Below are 22,328 nucleotides of genomic sequence, written 5' to 3'. Positions count from 1 at the left end.
GAGGTCATTCATCTGGGCGAGAGCGCTCTCGTCCCCGAATTAACCGTCACAAACAACAGTCCCATTGAGTCGGACATCTTTATGCCAAATGCGAACCCGAATTTGTGGGCTCTTTTTCCATTGTTAGGAATTTTGTCTTTTCACTCTTTCCAAGGACAATTGTGTCCTTTATTTTCCTTTCTCTCTCTGTCACTGTCACTGTCTCCGTCTCCGTCTCTGTTTCGGTTACGTTAATTCGCTGCTTCGAGTCTGTAGATTGCAAAGGAAGCAGGCTCATGTTGTTACCCAAAAAGAACGCCGTTGTCGACGACGACGAATTCAAGTCGGGCAGTCGTCATGTCCAAGCACCAACATTCTGCGTTGATTACCTTTCTTACAATTTTGACGAAATGGATTTAGCGGCATCGTGGCGAGCTTTAACAAGGCAAAAGAACGATATCGCCAACGGTATTCGCCTTGAAAACGCATCCTGGCGCACGTGGGCCAAACAGAAAAATCAGCTGAAGACCATCAGTCCAGAGACTCTGAACTGGTAAGAATAGTCAGTTAATTCATCGCACCATCAGCTCCGAGCTATTTTTTTCTGATCATGCGTCCACTATTTTTTTTACCGTATATACTTTTTATTTTCCGTATCTTTTTCCAGGTTAAAAGACAGCGATGTCACCTGGTTGTATGGGCCATTGCATACGGTCATTAAAGAGGACCGGTATTCGAGACCCAAGGTAGCGACCACCGAGGATACCTTGGGGTTAATGACAAATAGTCAACGAACCGAGAAGCGACAAGACAAGGTGGAACCGTCTGTGGAACAAACAAACACATCTGAAAATGCACAATCGAACTTTCATCGAACACCACTGAAATCGGCACTAAAGAGAGTGACGCTTTCGGATATTCTCAGACGATCGGCATCGGAGCTTCAAGTCAGTAAACTCGGCGACAATATGGCCGGTCCTGCATCGGATCGATACAATTCACTTTTCAACGACCCGAATACACTTACCGAAGCGAATAAGCAATTGGGGGCTTTTTCGCCTTCCGTCATTGCCACCCATCGTCAACCCAAACTGCGGTTCAACCAGTATGTGGAACAGCGAGTCACCCTCAATCACGGTGACGACAGAAGACGAACCTCTGCACGATTGCGATACAATATGCAGCCGAATCTGTATGAGGAGGACACAAGCAGCGATTCAGACGAGGAAGAGAACGATGGAAAATCGCTGGTCATCCAGTCGTCGATGAAGAAAATTGCTCCTGCGCGATTGAAGAGTAGTTCGCATTCTGAACACGAGACAGACCCAGAGGATGACGTTTCGATGATGTCTACGCCCAAAGGCAAATCTTCACGAAGAAGAACATCGCTCTCCGGGCACGTTTTGCGGGCCGAAGCGCAACGTCGTCGTGATTCAAAATCGTCGTGGGAGGATGGTGATCAAGACAGTTCATCGGACGAAGAGGACGAAATGATACCGTCGTCAGCCGCCCCCTGGCCTTCGGGTACAGCGATTCAATGGGAAGGGCAAGCTTGCATATATGACACAGTGCCACCGATCCGCCCCGAAGATTTTAATCAGCATAACAGTCAGGAAGAGGATGATAGATGGAGCGTCTACAGTGGACAGCCATCCGGAATCTATACTCAAACAAACGCCGTTACCACTCCTCCATCTCCAATAAACCATGCCAACGTGTCCACGGATCCCTCCAGCCCAACGTCTTACTTTGACACTTTATCTCGCCCATCCCCTCGTAGCGCGAGATCCTCATCCTCCTCTGGTCTTCCGTCTCCTCATTCTCCTCGTTCTCCTGGACACCCAGTAAATGCGAAATGCGAAGCTACGAGTCAGCGATTTCCCATCGATGCTGATGCTCCCTCCCTTACTCAAACGTCCAGTTATCACAGTGTTTCAGAGATGCAACGCGTGGGCCACCAACGCCACCATGGGCTGCTTAATCAAATGAAAAACTGGGTATCCTCACTTTGGTGGTCGGATTCACGTTAACATCTCACTGTACTATACTGTATATCTTCTGATTTTTCTTCTTGTAGTTTCCATTGTATGATTTTTCGCCAGATCTTTAATATTTCTCTTTCATGTCTTTTTTTCCTGTATATTGTCCACATTTCTTATAGAAGATTACTTTGAACAAGAAAAAAAAAATTTCTTATTGCATGTATTTTGCTGCATCAATAAATGTATGTTGCACCATCTCTTCTTCGGTTGAATCGATTATTTTCACTGCCCTAAAAATCCTTTCTATCTTGGTAAATGCAAAACAGAAAAAAAAAGGTCAAGAGCAGGCTATTGTTGTTGATGACAATTTCAATAAGTTCAGCTTCAAATTGACCAGGCAAGTGACCGCTTCCCTTTTTTTTACTAACTATGATATGAAAGCCACGAGGCATTAGAATAGGGACCCTTTTCCATATGATTAGTTGCATAGTTTACGTAAATTTATATCCTTACTGTATATGATCGCCGTTTAGTCTACCCACTTTTACTTATCGATGCTATGGCAGATAAGAAACATATTGAGCATCGAAAATTCCACGATCGTGATAAGATTTTTTGAAGATCAATGCCTCTATTTTTGCACAGAGCAACCAAAAAATTCCGGATTCAATAATTCAAAAACAGTTGCCTTTTTTGGATAAAAGAAAGCGCTGAGTTCAAGCCATTGTATGCTGTTTTAATTGCGTGTGTATTGTGTGTGTGTGCGTGTGTGTGGGCGAATCTTTTTTTTTTTTTTTCCTTTTCCTTCTATTGTGATAATTCTCACCTTACCTGAACGGTCTATTTATACGTGTGGCTTTTTCGCCTGACGAGTACTATACGGGTTTGAACTCCATCTCCCATCCCGCGTAATCTTGGTGCATGCCTAGCTCCATTCAGCGAAGAGTAGCCTAGTTTTCTCCGCCATGGATCTCTTCTCAAACATTGGAGGCAAGCGTCGAAAAAGTAAACCACGACCACATAACAAGCATAAGTCCTCTGTATCGCACTCAACAGCCGTCGCTTACGAGTCCACGTCGCCACAGCACCCCCCTCAAGTGGGTCCTTTGCGTCCACCACCGTTGCGCACGAAACTACAGGACTCGAACGGTATAACAAGTCAAACAACGCGATCGTCAACCGATGACGCAAGTCCTACCGCAAAGACACCGCGGACACACGACAAATCTCACAGTCCAAATAGCCCATCTATTCAGTCATGGGATCACGGTAGGATAATCCAGAAAAACAACCGTGTAAAAAGGCAGACAGAGACGACGCTTAACCCATTATCATAGTCAATGCTTCTGTACGTAGTGCTCACTCTGTTCATACCATGGGAAGCGATTATGCTTCGAGTGAAGGCAGTGGGGGTGGTTGGCCCTCGTTTCCAGGAACTGATGGCAGCAATGATCGTCCGTCGGATCAGGAAATCGAACGATTGTTTCAACAAGTAGCCGTAAGTCTCTGGAAATACCTACTACGGTTCCTATAGACTTGATCAGGAACCTTGTTTTAAATGGTTGATATTAGGGTCGTCTGAACCTGAATCTCGGCAATGCCAGTTTACGGGATTTGCCAGCGGATAAAAAATGGTGGATTCTGTGCAATGAAAGTCAGTTAACGAAGCTGGGATCCATTGCCAGTAAAAAAGCAGTGACACGCAACGTGCCTTCAAGCAAATCATCTACAAGCGATGTGCTAGATACCTCCAAACTCATGCCATCCTACTATATTCGCGCTTTCCTCAAACCAGATAAACGAGGGGTAACATTCAAACTTGTATCGGACCTGGCCGTAAGATTGCGTACCATGCCTCTCAGGTAAGCGTTTCAAACATGGGTTCCTACAGAGTGTGTGGTGAGCAATTGAGCGAACGATGTTTTTCTTTATTTTCGGACATGATTAGCTGGGTACGCCAATTTATTGAAGAGCGCGGCATGCAAGTCATTGCAAACGAATTGGGGTTGATCAACAAAAATTCAGACAGGTAAGTGATCAAAAGGGCGGTCAATAAGGCATCAAGTCGAATTGCGGACTGATTTTTTTTCTCGCAGAAACCAGCAACAATGTCAGATTGAACTTGAAATTATCAAGTGCCTGAGATCCATGTTTAACAACGTCGTAAGTAGATCAAGAGAAACTGCGCGATCTGTCTAAGGAAAAATTATTTTAACTATCCATTGCATCTTACTTAGTACGGGATTCAAGAAGCTTTAAATGGGCATTATTGTATCAACAATCTGATCTTATCATTGTTGTCACCGTTTATGCCTGCGCGTCGATTGGCTTGCGATACTTTGACTTTTATGTGTTACTGTGAACAGCCTTCAGGTCATTCAATGGTGTTAAGGGGCATGGATCTATTAAAGGAGCAAGGACACGAATATGGCCGTTTTGATGCATGGCTTGCTTCTTTGCAAGCCGTGCTGGATGGTCGCGGCAAGATGGGATCTTTGGTAGGAGCGAGCAAAGATTGGAAACAAATGGGAATGACAGGCAACCCAGACACCCATATCATGGAATATGCGGTAAGCGAACAGAACTTTTAAATGAATGATTTGAACGATGAGACTGATCTGTGACGTTTACTACGCAACAAGCTTGCCAATCTCCTCTTGATCAATGCCTTAGTGGATCCAGATACGGTAGAAGATCAGGAAGTGCGTGTCACATTACGAAACCAGCTCTATCAAGGCGGACTTGCGCAAGTCCTGAAAAAGATGGAAGCACTGAATAACGAATTGATCAATCGTAAAATCGACGAGTTTCACGAACTCGAAGAAAACGATGCCTCCACCATGTATGGCAGCATGATTTTCAATGACATTTACGATCCAGACGAACTGTTTGACAAAGTCCGCGCATCCACGGAAGGGACCCGTGCCCATGAATTTCTCCAAAGCATTCTTCAACACCTTTTATTAATCCAACATGATCCAGAAACAAGGTATGGTCGTGTGGGTTCCTGAAGAAAATAGGGATCAAACTGATACACAGGTTGTTGTATAGAACGCGGTATTATCAGCTGATTGATTCACTCATCACACAAATTGTGTTGGATCGTAAAGGGGTGCCCAACGATTTTACCAGCATGTATGGCATCAGTGTTGGTAATTTGATTGCCAAGTTTGCTGAAGGAGACGAGTTGGAGCAAGCGCTCAAGGAGGCCGAACATGCCAAAGAAATGGCGACGGTGGCCATGGAACGTGAAGCGCAATTGCGGCTTCAAATAGATCGAAAAGCAGGTAAATACGCTGATGATCGGACTCTTATGGCTGACGGTAGCGTACTGAAATGCACGTCTCATCAGATGGCTTGGTTGGCGAATTGCGTGTGAGGAACGAGGCATTGGAACATAACATTCGCGTGGCCAATCAAACCAACGCGGTGCTTCAGCAAAGGTTGGAGGATCTCGAAATGGAACATCAACACACGTTGGAAACGATGAATTCCCAGATCAAGAGGCTTTATTCCATTGTCCGTCAACTAACGGAAGCCGATCGATCTCCGTGGCCAACCAAAGGCAAACCTGACACCGACATTAAAATGTGGAATATGCAAAACGTCAATTACGATTCGCAAAAACAAACACTGTCTGTAAGTTGCATAATGTAACGTTCAATGCGGTAAAAAGCAGTATGTTCTTATTTTGGTGTTTACAGTCAGAGTCACTTTCCGAACCGATTTTTGTTGCTCAGCAAGCGGCAGGATTATCTGAAACGTTCAAGCAGTCGCTCCGGACCAAGCTGGGATCAAGGATGGGAAGCTTGGTCAAACGCACAGCATCACAACACAAGAAGGACAAGAATGATCTCACTCGCATCCCCAGTACAAGCAGTAGTAGCAGTACTTCCCGTAGCGGCGTTAAAAGAAATACGGACGACCACTCGATACCACGTATTTCCTCTGAGCTTAGCATGCATCCTTTATCAACCGAGCCAGCTCCAACCGTCGCAGATGACAACGACGACGACGCTGCGCCTCATACCCTTAGCGATAGCCCTGAATTATTACCCACACCGACCACCAATCCCCAATTATCCTCTTTACCAACACCATCTTCATCGGATGCCTTGGCTCCACCACCGCCTCCACCTCCACCTCCACCTCCACCTCCACCTCCTCCACCACCGCCGATTCCTCCTTCAGTGGGAGGTCAAGCACCACCCCCACCGCCTCCTCCTCCACCACCACCAGCGTCGGGTCCAAATAATGTTGCAATAGCGCCTCCTCCTCCACCCCCGCCGCCGCCTCCTCCATTAAATGGTGCAATGAACAATCTCGCATCCTCTGCAGGACCGCCTCCGCCTCCCCCTCCGCCTCCCCCACCTTCAGCATCCTTATCCGGTTCAACTTTGCCCGAGACACTTTCGCCAATGACAACAACACCAATAGCTCCAACGCCGCCAATGATGTTTGGTATGGCCAGTCGCAAGACAAGTGCATTTCAAGCCAAGCAAAAGCTGAAGTTCATAGAATGGGAGAAAATGAATCTTGTCAATATCGGGCAAACCGTCTGGAATCACTTGGATCGAGACAAGGAAACTGATGCGCAGAATACGGCTGAAGAGGATCCATTTGAACGTTCCATCGAGTATAAACTTGCCAAAGCCGGTGTGTTTGACGATATTGAAGAAAAATTTGCCCAAAAACCAGCGGTGCAGCTCAAAATGCGCAAGAAACCAGAACAAGTCTACATCATTGACGCGAAAAAAGCGTATAATCTCAGTAAGGAACCGATTGAAGCGCTAAAACGAACAAAGCTAGCAATATATCTAAACAGGCTCAAATTCTTAGATATTTTCTTGACAAGTATCACCAAGAAGATTCCATTTGACGATATTCCGTCGCGTCTGCTGTCCATGGATCCCTACTTTGATGATGAGCAATTGCTTTCCAACCTTCTAAAATTTATGCCTACTTCGAAGGAGATTGAAAAATTAGCTTCCTTTACCAAGGCATCCGATACAGAATTGCAGAAATTGTCGCTCCCCGATCAGTTCTCTGTGCAGGTAGGAAGCATCAACAATATCAAAGGAAAAAGCAATCCCAATTGTTTTTTTTTGTTCATCCGACTTGTTTAGATGATGAATATTCCAAGATTCAAAGAACGTATCGAATGCATGCTATTCAGATCAACGTTTTGGGAACGATATCGCCATCTGCAAAAGGTAAAAATTACCACCCGTCACCCCATAAATTTTATAGAATGAAACTAACCACTTTATAGCAAATGACTTCGGTCGTGGATGCGTCTGAATCACTTTTAAATGCTAAAAAATTCAGGGAGCTTTTACAGGCAAGTCATCGGGATGTTCCGTTTTGCTAAATGCCATGAGCTGGATCTAAAGCTCCACGTCTTTTTAGCTTATTCTGGTTCTGGGAAATTTCTTGAATGGCAATACCTATCGAGGAGGAGCATTTGGTGTCAAAATTGCCAGCATCAACAAGGTAATTATATTTGCATGAATGGTACAACGAAGCGGATTTAATCATACCCCACCATAGCTTATTGATACCAAAGGAGCCGGCAATACAACGACGTTTTTGCATTTCTTGGCAGACACGGTTGAAAAGAACTTCCCCGATGTCCTCAGTTTCTTGGATGAACTAAAAAGTTGTGGAGAAGCATATCAAGGTGGGAGGACAAATGACTGTTGACACTATATTAAGATTATGGCGCTCAAGCAGTTACGTTTTATAAATAGTGTCCAAAGCAGAAATGATGAACGAATTCCACGATCTTCGCACGAGCCTTGTGAAACTTGATGACGAACTTTCTACCCATTATCCAGACGCTTCGACTAGCGATGAAGACGCTTCAGCAGATACCTTTGCGCGAACGCTAAGGCGGTTTCATATAGAAGCATCCACCGAGTTTGCAGGATTGTATGACCTGCAAGATCGAACGGTGGCCAAGTACAATGAAGTCGTGAAATTCTACGGTGAAGATCCGAATAAGATGCAACCCGATGAATTCTTTGATATTTTCAAACAGTTTACCACAAGCTGGGAGGTAAATAAGAATGTCCGTTTTTTTAGACTGACTCATCCTTTACTAATCAGTTTTCTTCGTTTTGGACAGAAATGCTCCATGGATCTCCGAGTGATAAAGCAAAAGCACCAACGCCTCGAACTGCAAAAACAGCGCGAATATGAGCGACGTACACGAACGCGTTCTGGCGCGACCAAAGCCATCGGAGTTGACATCAGCAACTGTAAGTTTTGCTCCATAGGACCTTCAAAGCAGTGAATCTGGATAGATCCATTTACGGGTATTCTTCTCATTTTAGATGCCGACGGTGAAGAAGAAAAAGAGATCATGGATCGATTAATGGAAAAGCTGCGTATGGGCAACCTTCAAGGAAAAGCCAGACGCCGCAGTGAACGCAATCGATATCAACGATCAGACAATGATCAGGCTGAAACACAATCGATTCATTCCGATTCCGTATCGTTGCGCGCCCAAAGAATGCTGCATTCAATCCAAAGCGATGATCAAAGCAGTGTCGAGGAAACGGAGATGGATTATGATGACCGATCACTGAGCAACCACAGTTCCATTTTCGAAGTAGCACCGACAATAGAGGACACCCATGAAAGTGATGCCGACGCACCGCCAGCGCGTCACCCGCCATCGTCTTTACGATCAATCCAAACAAACAGGCTTTTAAGGCCTCGAAAGAGCAGTAAACGGCCTGTTTTCGATCGTTCACTTCAACTACGCATCCGCGCAAGGAAACAACACCTTTCAACGTCGTAAAACAGCACAAACTACACACACTGGAGCGAACCTGTAACTCTTTTTTTAATCACCCACTGAATACCTTACTCCTAGACCCATTTTTAATTGTTTTGCTTTAGTTTCTATTTGTACAGAGGCATTTGTTTCGTGACCTAGACTCACTTCATAATTTCTTTTTCTTCATAATATATAATTGCATACAAACCTGTCACACATACATACAATTCATTCGCACTGAGACGTGTACAGTGTTTATCGTTTCTTTGTAAAAAACAAAAAAAAAAGGTGCATGTGACCAGGAGAGAGGTTTTTGAGACAACTATCAAAAAAGAAGCAGTGAAATTTGCGGCAACGCAATTGAAGGACTTGTTTATATATTTATAGATGATGTTCTATCTGTCATAGTTTTTTATCGGTTATGGATTCTGGCAGACAATTGCCAGATGAGAGGGAATTTACCAGCGAATCAATAAACCCCCCAAGAAAAAACAAAAAGAAAACTATGCAGATTAAATTGACCAATCAACGGCAAGTGCGAATAATGCAAGGTCGTTGTTTCATGTTTATGAGCCGTTGCTGCTAAACTGCCTCTTGCCTCTGCGATAAACTCTTGTTTTCCCAGTATAACAAAGGCAACAATTACAGAGGTTATATGTTTTGTGTATGGCTTTATACAAGGTACAAGAATAGACGCTGGGATGAGATATCGTTGGAGGTAGAGAGACTCACTCCCTGCCTTTTGGACGGCTAAATTTTTCATCAGCCAAGAAAACAGCGTGAATCTTTTCAATCTTACGTCGTTCTTTTGGTTATCTTTGCTTTACCCTTTTTCACCTTTTTATTTATATTTTATTTGGCTTTACCTTTATGCGCTTTGATATAGCAACCTATGCACTAACCTCGACGCTCACATTCACAGTAGCATTCGTTATTTCTCTACGCTTATTTGTCGAATCAGAGTTATACAAAAGCGTCTCGGAATGCTACGCCGCTTATGATGTGGAACCCATCGACAGCACGTTACGCTTACTGCGAGAAGGTGCTCCATTCCCCTTCCGATTTCATCGTCAGATGCCGGCGCCTGCATGTAACGGTTATATTGCCACCTACTTTAACTATGTCGAGTCACAAAAGATCAGCTTATTGGTAATCCGTGACCGGAAAGGCCGAAAACAATAGAAACACACCCGTTGCTTTGTACTAATATGTGGAGGTCTATGTATAGTTCCACACGAATATGGCGATATGTTGTGCTATTGTAATGGGTTCTATTATTATCAAAGTGTTTTTTGGGGAGCTGTGGCCTATGGAGAGTCAGGTAGGTGAAAAGACAAGGAAAAAAGGGAAGGGAAGACTTCAGGAAGTTGTCGTGTGATAAGACAATGACCTTCTTGCTGCTCGTAGCATATGTACGATCGAATGCTGAATTTCCTTCTGTTCAAAGTCATTTTTATTGGTGCGGTCATGGATCCTATTTGGAGACACATCTTGCGATTATCGATATGGATTGGCGTGCTTGGATTCCTGCGCATCTTTTGTTTACTGAGCCGAGATCGCTTTGATAATGTGAGCTGAATACCAGGGCGCTTTCCATCTTTGGAGCGGAAGCCTTCCTACAGCGTATTTGCGAGAAATCTTGTCTGCATAAGAAAAACTTACCCCAAGCTTCCTTTAGTTGGCCACCATTGCTTATACTCCGCCAAAGCAATACTACAAAATCACACTTTTACTGTGCTTTATCTTGCTTGGGGATGTACTCTGGTACATTGGAAGTGCGCTTCTATTCCCCGCCTCACTGACCTTCTTGACCCTCGAGGTAACTTGCGCTGCCTGATATTAAAATGTTACTCGCGTCACCCCTATTCATTGTGAATTTCTTTTTGTTTGTTAGTTTTTACCGGTCATACTCGATACCATTCATGTCATGACTAAATACCTTTCACATCTACTGGATCAATGGCAAGAAAACGGGTTTGAAAACAAATGCCTCGTCAACTATTACACCGAATTGGGGGCCGATGTCCTTATATTAGCATGCACTTTAATGCAGTATTTGCAACTCATGGTAAAAAAAAAAAAAAAAAAAAAAGCCAGCAATGAAAAATGCAATCCAATTTTGGCATGGATAGACCGCAAAGTTTTAACCAAAACCTCTCAAATATTTTTATGTAGTGGATGCATGGTGTATCGTTTGGTCTCGTGGACTTTGTATTATTCCTCAACGTGAGAAGCGTACTAAAAAACCTGCATAACAAAGTGCTGATTCATCGCGAACGATGGCGAGCCATGTCCTACGTTCGAGACAGGTAAAAAGGCTCCCCTTCACAGGCTCAGCAGTATCGCCTGTCTCCATGTAATTCAAACAAATCATTCATAAATTTTAGATACGTCAATGCGACGCCTGCCGAGCTTTCGTTGCACAACGATGATTGTGCTATTTGTCGAGAGAAGATGAAAACGGCGAAAAAATTAGCCTGCGGACATCTCTTCCACCTGTAAACATAAACATTTACAATCAGCTGCTTTACGCTTTAATGGAAGACTCACATATTACATGCGTTATTGTAGGCACTGTCTCCATTCCTGGATCCAGCATCACGTTTCTAAACCCACCTGTCCCACATGCCGGAGGCCACTTTCTCCCTCGGCCAAAGATCCGTCTTCTGTCGGTAATGTATTGAAAGAAATAAATCATGCATCCATGCATATTATTCGTTCTCACGCATGATTTCCTATGACAGACACGCCATCCTAAACCAACGTCCGCCATGGAATCCCTCCATCTACTCTTTTTTTTCCGCAAACTTATGCACAGCGAGAAAAGCTCTTGACTTTGTTATGATTGTCGCATCATCACCGCCCGGCGCGTTGCCTTCTGCTCAGTGCAATTTTTCTCTTGCAAATTGTTTTCTTCCGATAATGCTTCCTCATTTTCCCATTCATCACCCAGTCCCATGTCATGATACGATTCGATTCGATTCGATTCGATACCCGATGTTGTTCTGCATATTTCATCGCTCATAAAGAAAACGTATAAACTGATTGAAATCTTGGGGCATCATGGTCAGATTTTTTTTTTGGTAAACATATTCTAAGCGTCTAAACAAAGTGGAATTTATACGTTTTTGTTGGGGTGGTTTGCTTGGATTTTGTTCCGCAGTGATAATTCGCTTATTGCGAACCAGGAGGTGTCATCTAAAATATAAGAAAAAAAAATCAGAATCTTCGTTTCGTGACTCACCCTATCAGGATAAACTTACGGTTTGGCTGAGCTCAGCAAAGCGGGCACCCACGCGTTCCGAATGCTTCAAGAACTTGTCGGCACATTTGTTCACGCATGCTTCCTAAAAATGTCACCGCCATAATCGTTAACAACCGCACTAAAACCTGGCTTGTTTCACTTCACAATCAATATACCTCTTTGCCAGTGATGGATTTAGTGGTAAAGTCATTGGCACAATCGTCAAAGCAGCGTTGAACGAGACTGCTGTACAAACGAAGGAAATCCTTCATCTATTATAACAAAAAACAAAAACAAAAAACAAAAATAGTATATTGTCAGTTAAATCGATGCTACCAGCGCACACGATCCAATAGTTTTTACCTGCTTGTGCTCAATCATAGCGGCAATTTGCGCTTGTTCTGCCTGATTAAAGCGAGAGAAATCCATAGTGTTCGAATTGACAAAGATCAGGAGCGATAAGCTAATATCTTAATCCATCATGTTTACAGCTGCTCTGCCGATTCAAAAGAGCAGTCTCACTAAAATGACATCGCCCAAAGCCGAAAAGAAAAATGACGTCACCTCAAAAAAAAATTGTGAATTTTTCAACCCGGAGGACTCATCCCTACTTTTTTCGCAAGACACGTTGGTTTTATCAAAGTCAATGAAGTTCATTCCGAAATGAAACCCGATGATGCGTATGATGATATCTATAGAAAGCAGATAAATATAGAATAACGTGTTTTATGGTTCTTGCAATAAATGAAGCATTCTGGCTGATGGGTACTCAGCCATGGCGCGATCGATGTGCCACCATGTTGCTGAAAATGGAATGAGATAAAAATGTCAGAAACACGATCTTTTGTGCCTTCAGATCGATATATCAGTTGAAAGGTCGAAGCCTGTTTTGACCAATTCCCGACGGCAGCGCCATGTGAAACCATTATTGTAGATTTCCCGGATATGGTAAACCGACGTCCGAGCCATGTCAGCGAATTCGACAGGAGCGTACTGTGAAATGAAAGATAAATTATTGTTATCGATGGCCTGGAAGACACGCAGCTACCCAAACAAGAAAAATGCGCTGGCTCACAGGTGTGTTTGTGAGATCCAAAGTCCGATAAATTACATTTGTATATTCCAGTTATTATTTGGATGCTACACGAAAAAGAACGTGCATTCTATCATGCAATGTGGCACACTCCTGGGATGAAGTGATTTTGGTTCCTCGCTGGTTTTTTTCTTGTTGTTCAAAAAATAAACATGGCTGAAAATATAATCGGTTTGATTGGCTGAAAATCGTTCTCAGCCAATCTATTTTTGTCCCGCGGAACGGTTGCTGCTCCTTTGGCACCTATGTCCCGCGGAACGCACGCCGCGGAAAAACGACGCTATATTTGTTGACGTGCATGCGCAATCATCTATAAAAGCATCCAAACGTTGACTCTCGTTTTGCTCTTCTCCTTTGTCCTCTATCATCATCTATATAGTAACATGTGCGGTATTTTCGGGTAAGCTTTCCATAACGATTCCCCCGTCGGCGCGTTCTTTTGATTTTTTTTGTGTCGTCGCTCACCACTGTTGTCTACTTTTCCACTCTAGTTATCTCAACTTCCTCGTCGAAAGAGACAGACGCTTTGTCCTCGACACTCTGATCAAAGGTCTCTCCCGCTTAGAATACAGAGGATACGACTCAGCCGGTAAGCAACCTCTCTTTCTGAACCATGGGACCGCGTAAGCTCATCGTCGTTACCTCTACCTAGGTTTGGCTGTGGATGGTGACACCGAGGATCAAACCTTCATCTTCAAGCAGGTCGGCAAAGTCGCTGCTTTGAAGAAGTTGGTCGACACCCAAGAAATTGACTTTGAAAAGTCATACATTAGCCACTGCGGCATGGTAAGTTACTTTTCTTTTGCCAAAGATACCCTACGGTGGTAGAAATTTTCTCTCGCCCCCCAAAAAAGGCGCAGGCAAACAAAGAAAACAAATACGCAAAGAAGGGAAAACACAAATGCGTCGGGTTCGGATTGTTATGATGATGGTGATGGTGTGGGGCATTGAGGCAAGAAAACGGAAAAGAATAACCAAGAAGATGTTATACGCTAGGCACACACACGTTGGGCTACCCATGGTCAACCTTCACAACTCAACAGCCATCCTCATCGTTCGGATAACCACAATGAATTCACCCTTGTCCACAATGGTATCATTACCAACTACAAGGAAATCAAGACGTTGCTTGAGAAGAAGGGCTTCTCCTTTGAAACCGAAACTGATACCGAGTGTGTTGCCAAACTTACAAAGTACTTGTATGATTCTCAGAAGAACTCAGATATCACTTTCACCGATTTGGTCAAGATGGTCGTAAAGGAGTTGGTACGTGGATCGGTTCCCTTGAAAAAAAGATCACTTTGGGGATTGAATTCTTGATTGAAGGGCAAATTCTCACGCTTTTTTGTATTTTATCATTTGCACTTTTAGGAGGGTAGCTTTGCTTTCATTTTCAAGAGCACCCACTTCCCCAATGAAATCGTAGCCACTCGCCGTGGTTCGCCTCTCTTGATCGGTGTCAAGACTGCCAAGAAGTTGAAGGTCGACTTTGTCGATGTCGAGTTCGGCAATGCACCTGATGCTATTAACAGTAAGTGTTAAAGTGGCGGTGAAGTATAAAACGCCCTATGCCTATCCAAAAAAAATCACGATTCTCATTGGCTCTTCTTTTGTTATTCTCTCCTGTATGAACCTTTTTTTATCCGTCGTTTGCCCCTGACTTTCAGTTCCCGACAAGGATCCTACTGGCTTCATGGACCCTACGGAAGGTGGCCGTCCCCAGATGAACCGCAGCCTTTCTCGTGCTTTCATGAGCGAAGATGGTATGCCTCAACCCATTGAATTTTTCCTTGCTTCGGATGCTTCTGCCATTGTCGAACACACCAAGCGTGTTCTCTACTTGGAAGATGACGATATTGCCCACATTGCCGATGGTGGTAAGTTCATTCGCCTCTTGATTTTTTTTCTTTTGATTTTTCGGTATTCTACGACCTGCGATCCGCCCCTTTTCCATGGGGGTTTTTCTATGCCCTTTGATGGCTTTTTCATCCCCGGGGTTGAAGTGTTATTTTTTGAAACAGCGATTTAATTACGTATTGGATTAGAACTCCACATTCATCGTCTTCGACGCGATGATGGCAACTCCCCTGCCACCCGTTCCATCCAGACCTTGGAAATTGAATTGGCCGAAATCATGAAGGGCTCTTTTGATCATTTCATGCAAAAGGAAATCTACGAACAGCCCGAATCCGTTGTCAACACCATGCGTGGTCGTGTCAACTTCGAAACCCACAAAGTGACCTTGGGTGGATTGCGTGGTTACCTTTCCATCATCCGCCGTGCCCGACGTATCGTTTTCATTGCCTGTGGTACCTCATTCCACAGTTGTTTGGCTGTAAGTGAACTTTTTTTTGTGAAAAACTCCGTTCCCCATTCAGAAACCCGTTGAACTAACAAGACTGGCCCCTCCCCCTTTTTTTTTTCTCAAATGGGTTGAAAATAGACTCGTGCCATTTTCGAGGAGTTGACCGAAATTCCCAGCCAGGTTGATCTCGCTTCTGATTTCTTGGACCGCCGTACTCCTATTTTCCGTGATGATGTCTGTGTGTTTGTTTCTCAGTCAGGTGAAACGGCCGATACCATTATGGCGATGCGCTATTGTTTGGAACGCGGTGCTGTGTGTGTCGGCATTACCAACACCGTCGGCAGTTCCATTTCCCGTGAAACCCACTGTGGCGTCCACATCAACGCTGGTCCTGAAATCGGTGTTGCTAGCACCAAAGCTTACACATCGCAATACATTGCCTTGGTGATGATGGCTATTCAGCTTTCCGAGGATCGTTTGTCCACCACCAAGCGCCGTGAGGAAATCATTGACGGCCTGTACCGTCTTCCTGGTCACGTCAAGGAAGTGCTTGCCCAAGATGCTAACCTCCAAAAATTGGCCGAGGAGACTTTGTCCAAGGAAAAGAGTTTGCTTTTGATGGGTCGTGGTTATCAGAATGCCACTTGCTTGGAAGGTGCTCTCAAGATCAAGGAAATCTCTTACATGCACAGTGAAGGTATCTTGGCCGGTGAACTGAAGCACGGTCCTTTGGCCTTGATTGACGAAAACATGCCTGTCATTTTGATCATGACCAAGGATTCCCTGTATCCTGTAAGTAACGATGGCGACACCTGTTTAAAATTGTTGTCATACTAATACCTTTATTGGTAAAATAGAAAGTGCAAAGTGCCTTGCAACAGGTGACAGCCCGCAAGGGTCAACCTATCATTATCTGTAACACCGGTGACGATAACTTGATCAGGGATTACAAGACCATTCAAGTGCCTCAGACTGCTGACTGTCTTCAGGGATTGATCAACATCATTCCTCTCCAGTTGTTGTCTTACTATTTGGCCGTGTTGGGTAACATTGATGTTGACTTCCCAAGAAACCTTGCCAAGTCGGTCACCGTCGAGTAAAAGAAAAAAAAAACAAAAAAGCCGCGCCCCCCTTTGTAATTCCCATCCTACCCTTTTTGCTTCTATTTTGGTGAAGGAGTTCATTTTTTTTTCTTGCCTTCTTTTTTGTTTCCATTTTTTTTCTCATGTCACATTTCCTTTATGGTGGTCTTGTGGTGGATGATTCCTTTTTTTTATACACTTTTTACAGTTCGCTTTTGCGGTTTTTTTCTGGTTCCTGATTCATCTTCTTATTGATCCCCGACAAATATCATCGTTTCCTTCAATGTCACCCGATATCATTTTGCACCGTACATGCATTTTCTTTTATCCAAAGGAAAAGTATATAAAAAAAGAAAGAACAAGAAAATAAAAATAGCCCTTCTTCCTTTTTACATTGCGGATATCATGACGCCAAAAGAAAAAAGACTGCATCAAGCTGTCGTTGTTTGTTCAAAAAGAAAAAAGAGGACTGCCAAATTAGCTTCACCACGCTTGGCATCATACGTTGACCAGTCACGCGTCATGATTTCATACAATCCATGGAGAGAAAAAGGGCAAAAAAAAGCAGGCAGATGAACCATGCACACCAGGGCAAAAACAGAAACACAGAAGAATGCATGGCGCTACACTGGGCTCCGTCTTTAAATTTTTCTGTATCTTGTCCTTCTTCATCTCTCTCTCTTTCTTTTCCTCTTTCTCTTGCCAACTCTTGTGCTTCTTTTTCTGGTGAAGAAGCACATTTTGAGAACATTTATTTTGTTTCTCAAGCATTATTCACAGAAGTTGATATAATAATTTATTGGGCTTCCCTTTAACCAGGCAACCTCGTTGCCCTGTTTGTTATACGAGCTTTTTCTTTTTCTTCTTTCTTTTTTTCTCTCTTGCCATTTTATATAGGGTATAAGAAGAAGTCGATGCTACCTTTTGCTTCTCGCTCTTCCCCTATAAAGTCCAAGTCTGCATCCGCTTCCACTGAAAGAAATCTGTCACCATCCATTCTACCATCTCCTTCTCGTTCTGCTCAACATCGACCATCTCGTCGTTCACCGCCGCCCTCCTCTTCCTCCACCTCCTCGGATGCCCGTCAACCATTCCGACATGCAGCCTCCCCTCAGCATGTCAGTAGTTCATCATCTACCGCCAACATGACGCATAATCATACTCCTTCAGCAAGACCGTCTCCCAGCTTATCAAGATCAACTTCCTCATCGTCCCTGACGACGAATAATCGCAATAGTAAGCTCGATCAAATTATCCAGGTGAGCACCTGCGGAGACAAGGCGGAGTTTCACTCCGCAGTGAAAATGTTCAGGAGAAAATACCGGAACCATGGCAGAGGTAGTAATGCTCTCTCGACTATAGAACTTCTTCACAAAAACTGCCCATATCGTAATCCAAGCAAGGATACATGATGACATGCGAAAAACCGGCAATAGGCGTGTGAACAAATGGGTAAGCTGAAACCCGGGGTCATTTACTGATTTATTCTGTTATTGGATCACACTTGTTAACAGGACTAATCCAGCACTTGCTCTAGTTCAATATGGCAATGGATGAGATGGAAACCCTGCGTGACGATTTGAGTCACTGGAGAGCCAGTAAACTCCATTTCTCAGGTCCCATTTTTCCACCAATGAAAATTGATATTTATCTCGACACATCACAGCTGATCGACACATCGGGTTGTATGGTCGATGGCCCTACCCGTATCCCCTTGTCTTCGCAACACTCTGTATTGCTTGAACAGTGGACTTTGACCTTGGAGTAAGTGCTGGTAAATAGTTGGTAAGGCTATATTCAATGCTTACGCGATAGACTTTGGTAGAAAAGATGTGTCAGCCGATGGATGCGTGGATTTGCCCAATGTCTATAAGAAATCCATTATCTTTTTCCGTTCTCTGTATTCTTTGGTGCGTCTACTTCCAGGCCACAGATTAGTTCGTCAATTATTGGATGCCCAATATAATGAACTATTCGTTGCGTATCAGATCTCTGCAGCATCAAGGCAAAGTGACTACCACAACGTAAGCTTCAACCATACGGAAAATATGCAGGGTGGCGCGCAGCCATCGACCAAGTTATATCAACTCTCAAAAGTTGTTACGCCACTAGGGTAAGTGATGAACAAACACTTTACTCTCTTCAGATATTCGGCCTTCATTGTTTTTTTAGAGTGTTTCAACTAGACGTGCGATACAGGACCAGCTGCGATATTCAGTTAGACGTACACGAGACACAAACGAGCACACAATTCATTGACATGGACGAGCATTTCTTCACACCAACCATGGCAAAATACCGCGAAGAAGGAAGAAAAGAATATAACTGTGCGTTGAAAACCGATGCTTCATCAACATTGATGGTACTACTTGTCCATGGATCCAGCGACCTACCATGAATAGAACAGTGTCTCACCTAATCCCATTAGGCAGCCCAAGCACCGTCTGTTTCCCCAGCATCCAAGCTGACGGTGGACACACGATCTACTGCGGAAAATCAATTGCAGACATCATCTCATGCACCGCGTCGCGCTTCTAGCTTGCGTGATACCGCATTCTCGTCATGGAGACAATCACCTTTGGTTGCTAGTGACATAGCCCCCTCGTTGTCGACCAATACCCTGTCCAAGCGTGGGAACATCCCCCTGATTTCGCCATTCAAGTCGCCTTCTCTATCCTCTTCTCCTCAGGCAGAAACCATGTGTAAGTCGCCACACACCTGAAAAGGTCCTGATTGAATGCATGATTGAATATTTTGGTATAACTAGTTCTCAATGGGCGATCGTGTGCACCCTCGGACGATAAGCTACGTTCATCGTCTTCCGAAGATATGGGGAATTCCTTTCTATCAAGAAAACCCAAGTTTTCTTCGAGTTTTGAAAAATACAAAGAGCGATCCAGTCCACACCGCAGGGAAAGTAGTTCTCAGCTGAATATGACCCGACAATGGTCAGTCAATGATGATCATGGTTCCTTTGTCCAGGTAAGCTACCGTTACTGATGGAAAAAGGAGGCCGTCTAAAAGCATCGATGACTGATATACGTTGGACATTGACAGAACGATGCCATTGATGCAAGCTTGGAGGAATTTATGCGTCTCGTTCATTCAGACGAACATGCGAAATTATTTGAAAAGCAGTGTACCTTGAATGATGGTGATTATTCTCCGTCGTCGCTCCAAGTCAACAACAGTCAATTATACGCAGATAACGCCGACATGGGATCTATTTATCGCTCAAAGGTACAAACATGATGGTCACTCACTAGGAACGTTGGGCAAATATTGAGTATCCATGGTTTTGATAGAAAGCGTTGTCCTACTATCAATCTTTGAAAGATACTCACACGTCGCTGTCCGAGTCAATGGCCTACAGTATTACCACATCTACCACTACGACTGCTGAGGCTCTCAATACGGGCACTTCTCTAGGTTCCTCATCATCTTCGTCGATGGGTCGTTCCTACGCACCTGCAGTGCCTTCACCACTGCATACTAAGCATCCGGTTCCGCTACCCATGATATCCACACCACGTTCACTGCATCATGTGCCGCTCGATACAGACACCGTAGCATGCTCAACTTCATGCCAGGATAGTCTCGATTCCCAAGTAGCCTCGTCTCAGTTGGATGGTTCGGAAAACAGAGAACTACCGTGGGGCAGCAGGCATGGATCATTCAAAGTAGCCGAAGATGAAGGGCTATGGACTGAAAAGCACCAGCAGAAGGGCTATACCTTTGATACCAGCAGCTTACGTGGGTTGGGTCATGTGGCAAAAGGAAAAATAGAGTTTCACAGTGATGAGCTCTATCGAAGAATAGGAACAACACATGCACCAAGAAGGAAAAGCTTTCTTGATGACGATGACTCGCTCGTCTTTAGAATGACAGAACTTGAAAACGAAGGATTGCCATGTACTCAGTCTGACAGCAGCAGTTTAGTCTTGTCCCGAGGCAATGAAGTCCATCTCTTGAGTGTCCGCGAACGATCTATCTATGATCCTGAATTACGACCGCGGCGCATGAATAGCATGACGAACCTCGCACAAGCGGCTGCTACGATGGAGACGGTGGTAGAAGAAGAAGAGAGAAATATCAGCATCAGTGAAAGCAGCAGTAAAAGCGAAGCATCCAAAATGAAGGATGGTCTCGGGTTTGGACTTACTGATCATCTTTGTAAAGATTGGTAAAATCCTATCATACACTCCTTTATCACCCTTACTTATGTCCAACCACCACCCTCTGAAAATCCATACCTCATCCATCCGACATAACACTCAATTCATTCGCGCCATCAAAAATTCACACTTACCATCACGCATAAATTTCATACACATCTGCTACTGCCTCCATCCTTGTCTATACACTTTTTTTTAACGAACCTTTGCCACCCTTTGTCCACAAGTGATTGATCCTTTTACCCAAAGACATGTTGGCACACGTTCTGAAATGTGTAAATTTATTCTTTTCTTGACAAAGAAATGAACACAAAAAGCTCTCTTTATGTTGTTGATTGGTGAACGCTTTCACTGAGCATACTTTTAATTCACCTGTTTCTTGCGCATGAAAAGGAAAACGTTTGGCACATGAAATATTAGTTATTTCACGCATTTCTTTTATATCCCTTAGTATTAAAGTGAAAAACTCCAAGGTGTCAACGAGAAAGAAAATAGAATTGTTTTATTCACAATGATGTCTTGATCTGAGGAGGAGAATATCTGCAGAGGCAGTTCATTCAGCGCCTTTGACGACCCCAAGGAATCATTGAGGAAGCGTGTTCACCCAAGTCGATACAGAGCTATGGTAATAGAGCAGTTGCGTCATCTTCAGATCGAACCTTCTGCTCAGCTGAACCGACAATACGGGCAACTTTCGTGCAGGTTCCCCCTGTAAAATGTCTACGTTTGGTCCATCGCTGTTTGTACAAATCTTTGATGAATGTCATGTAACATTTCCTTGGAAAACGTCGATCGTTCGTTTCACCATGCTGGTAGAGGATACAGTAACAAGAATATATGTGTTGAAGCGAGGATCTCGTGGATGGATGTTTCAATTTAGAGTAAGTTTGCTCCTGACAATGCCGCTACTTTCTGTTGGAATATGTGAAACAGTTCAGGCACGTTTGATTCGTTGAACATCCACGGTACGACTGCTCTGATATTGATGTCTCTTGATGTGGAAGCAGAGGTTGGTGGTGGAGAAGTCCTGTTGTCTTGCGTGGGCGAAGAGTGGTTGTAGGGTGAAGGCGAGGCGGAAGGCTTACTATGGAAAATATCATTGTCGAAGCCGACCGCATGAACTCTACAATCACAGTGAGATGTCGTTTCCTCTGCATCAACCCATTTCGTTTTCTCCTTTGGCCATCACTTGGTGCCCTCCAAATTCCATTTCAAAATCGATTAGCGTCACAGCACCCTTATGAAAATCGTAGTACATTGTTTAATGAGTGAATGGGCTGTAGGTACTGAGCCTGACGCTGAAGACTGAGACCTTCTTTCTCCAACAATAATAAATAAATGAAGAATGTATGATTCGGTAGCACTTTTCCAGCCAAAGATTTAAAAGGTACTGGGTGGCTGTAGGTAACTAAGGAAACATCTACTATAAGCAACAGTTTCTGAAATAAACGAGAGACCCAACCAATGTCCGAAGATTGTCGTTGTCTTTGCTACACGAACGTTCCATTGGTTCCTATGGCACGATTTCCTAAGCGAGGATCTTCTAACGCTTCCGTGATAATCACCCGCCACTTTATTATTACTCACCTTGCTGTGGCGACCGTAGCGCGTATTTTGATTGCACTCTACGGTACCCCTCTGTAGCATCAAAGCAGAAGATGGTCTGCGCCTCTTCAGGCGCCTT

At 44.0% G+C, this 22,328-nt stretch overlaps 8 protein-coding genes across 8 annotated transcripts; 7 read left to right on the top strand and 1 right to left on the bottom strand.

Annotated features, from left to right (window-relative positions):
- On the top strand, window positions 1-2,094 carry BYT42DRAFT_30796 (uncharacterized protein). The gene is made up of 2 exons (XM_051562953.1): window positions 1-532; window positions 647-2,094. The coding sequence occupies exons 1-2, from the start codon at window positions 276-278 to the stop codon at window positions 2,007-2,009; spliced, it is 1,620 nt and encodes a 539-aa protein (XP_051428633.1). The 5' UTR covers window positions 1-275; the 3' UTR covers window positions 2,010-2,094.
- Window positions 2,095-2,504, top strand: BYT42DRAFT_30777 (uncharacterized protein). Its single transcript, XM_051562950.1, has one exon. The coding sequence runs from the start codon at window positions 2,180-2,182 to the stop codon at window positions 2,414-2,416; it is 237 nt and encodes a 78-aa protein (XP_051428632.1). The 5' UTR covers window positions 2,095-2,179; the 3' UTR covers window positions 2,417-2,504.
- Window positions 2,505-2,754: 250 nt separating this feature from the next.
- On the top strand, window positions 2,755-9,068 carry BYT42DRAFT_553395 (uncharacterized protein). The gene is made up of 18 exons (XM_051566470.1): window positions 2,755-3,230; window positions 3,299-3,459; window positions 3,534-3,823; window positions 3,910-3,990; window positions 4,058-4,124; window positions 4,199-4,531; window positions 4,604-4,950; window positions 5,013-5,248; window positions 5,314-5,600; window positions 5,666-6,731; window positions 6,801-7,015; window positions 7,088-7,174; window positions 7,234-7,302; window positions 7,371-7,454; window positions 7,512-7,641; window positions 7,712-8,019; window positions 8,089-8,221; window positions 8,297-9,068. The coding sequence occupies exons 1-18, from the start codon at window positions 2,927-2,929 to the stop codon at window positions 8,764-8,766; spliced, it is 4,668 nt and encodes a 1,555-aa protein (XP_051428631.1). The 5' UTR covers window positions 2,755-2,926; the 3' UTR covers window positions 8,767-9,068.
- Window positions 9,069-9,473: 405 nt separating this feature from the next.
- Window positions 9,474-10,452, top strand: BYT42DRAFT_30663 (uncharacterized protein). The gene is made up of 3 exons (XM_051562947.1): window positions 9,474-9,894; window positions 9,974-10,314; window positions 10,424-10,452. Exons 1-2 carry the CDS (start codon window positions 9,616-9,618, stop codon window positions 10,121-10,123), a joined length of 429 nt encoding a protein of 142 aa, XP_051428630.1. The 5' UTR covers window positions 9,474-9,615; the 3' UTR covers window positions 10,124-10,314; window positions 10,424-10,452.
- On the top strand, window positions 10,168-11,247 carry BYT42DRAFT_488894 (uncharacterized protein; the record flags this gene model as incomplete). The annotated part of the gene is made up of 5 exons (XM_051563900.1): window positions 10,168-10,314; window positions 10,424-10,564; window positions 10,640-10,813; window positions 10,921-11,054; window positions 11,133-11,247. The coding sequence occupies 5 exons, from the start codon at window positions 10,168-10,170 to the stop codon at window positions 11,245-11,247; spliced, it is 711 nt and encodes a 236-aa protein (XP_051428629.1).
- Window positions 11,248-11,919: 672 nt separating this feature from the next.
- On the bottom strand, window positions 11,920-12,261 carry BYT42DRAFT_591545 (mitochondrial import inner membrane translocase subunit TIM9; the record flags this gene model as incomplete). The annotated part of the gene is made up of 3 exons (XM_051570548.1): window positions 11,920-11,943; window positions 12,009-12,092; window positions 12,166-12,261. 3 exons carry the CDS (start codon window positions 12,259-12,261, stop codon window positions 11,920-11,922), a joined length of 204 nt encoding a protein of 67 aa, XP_051428628.1.
- A 1,170-nt stretch (window positions 12,262-13,431) lies between these two features.
- Window positions 13,432-16,869, top strand: BYT42DRAFT_553369 (L-glutamine D-fructose 6-phosphate amidotransferase). Its single transcript, XM_051566469.1, has 9 exons — window positions 13,432-13,482; window positions 13,574-13,671; window positions 13,735-13,868; window positions 14,079-14,348; window positions 14,454-14,613; window positions 14,750-14,959; window positions 15,128-15,417; window positions 15,526-16,179; window positions 16,245-16,869. The coding sequence occupies exons 1-9, from the start codon at window positions 13,466-13,468 to the stop codon at window positions 16,485-16,487; spliced, it is 2,076 nt and encodes a 691-aa protein (XP_051428627.1). The 5' UTR covers window positions 13,432-13,465; the 3' UTR covers window positions 16,488-16,869.
- A 345-nt stretch (window positions 16,870-17,214) lies between these two features.
- On the top strand, window positions 17,215-20,741 carry BYT42DRAFT_30529 (autophagy-related protein 13-domain-containing protein). Its single transcript, XM_051562937.1, has 9 exons — window positions 17,215-17,728; window positions 17,832-17,921; window positions 18,007-18,233; window positions 18,295-18,582; window positions 18,642-18,796; window positions 18,902-19,171; window positions 19,237-19,451; window positions 19,527-19,709; window positions 19,775-20,741. The coding sequence occupies exons 1-9, from the start codon at window positions 17,384-17,386 to the stop codon at window positions 20,654-20,656; spliced, it is 2,655 nt and encodes an 884-aa protein (XP_051428626.1). The 5' UTR covers window positions 17,215-17,383; the 3' UTR covers window positions 20,657-20,741.
- Window positions 20,742-22,328: the final 1,587 nt, after the last annotated feature.

The sequence above is a fragment of the Radiomyces spectabilis genome (genome assembly GCF_025331425.1).
Source record: "Radiomyces spectabilis strain NRRL 2753 chromosome Unknown BYT42scaffold_1, whole genome shotgun sequence".
Lineage (NCBI taxonomy): Eukaryota > Fungi > Mucoromycota > Mucoromycetes > Mucorales > Radiomycetaceae > Radiomyces > Radiomyces spectabilis.
This window is presented reverse-complemented; position numbering and strand designations above follow the sequence as displayed.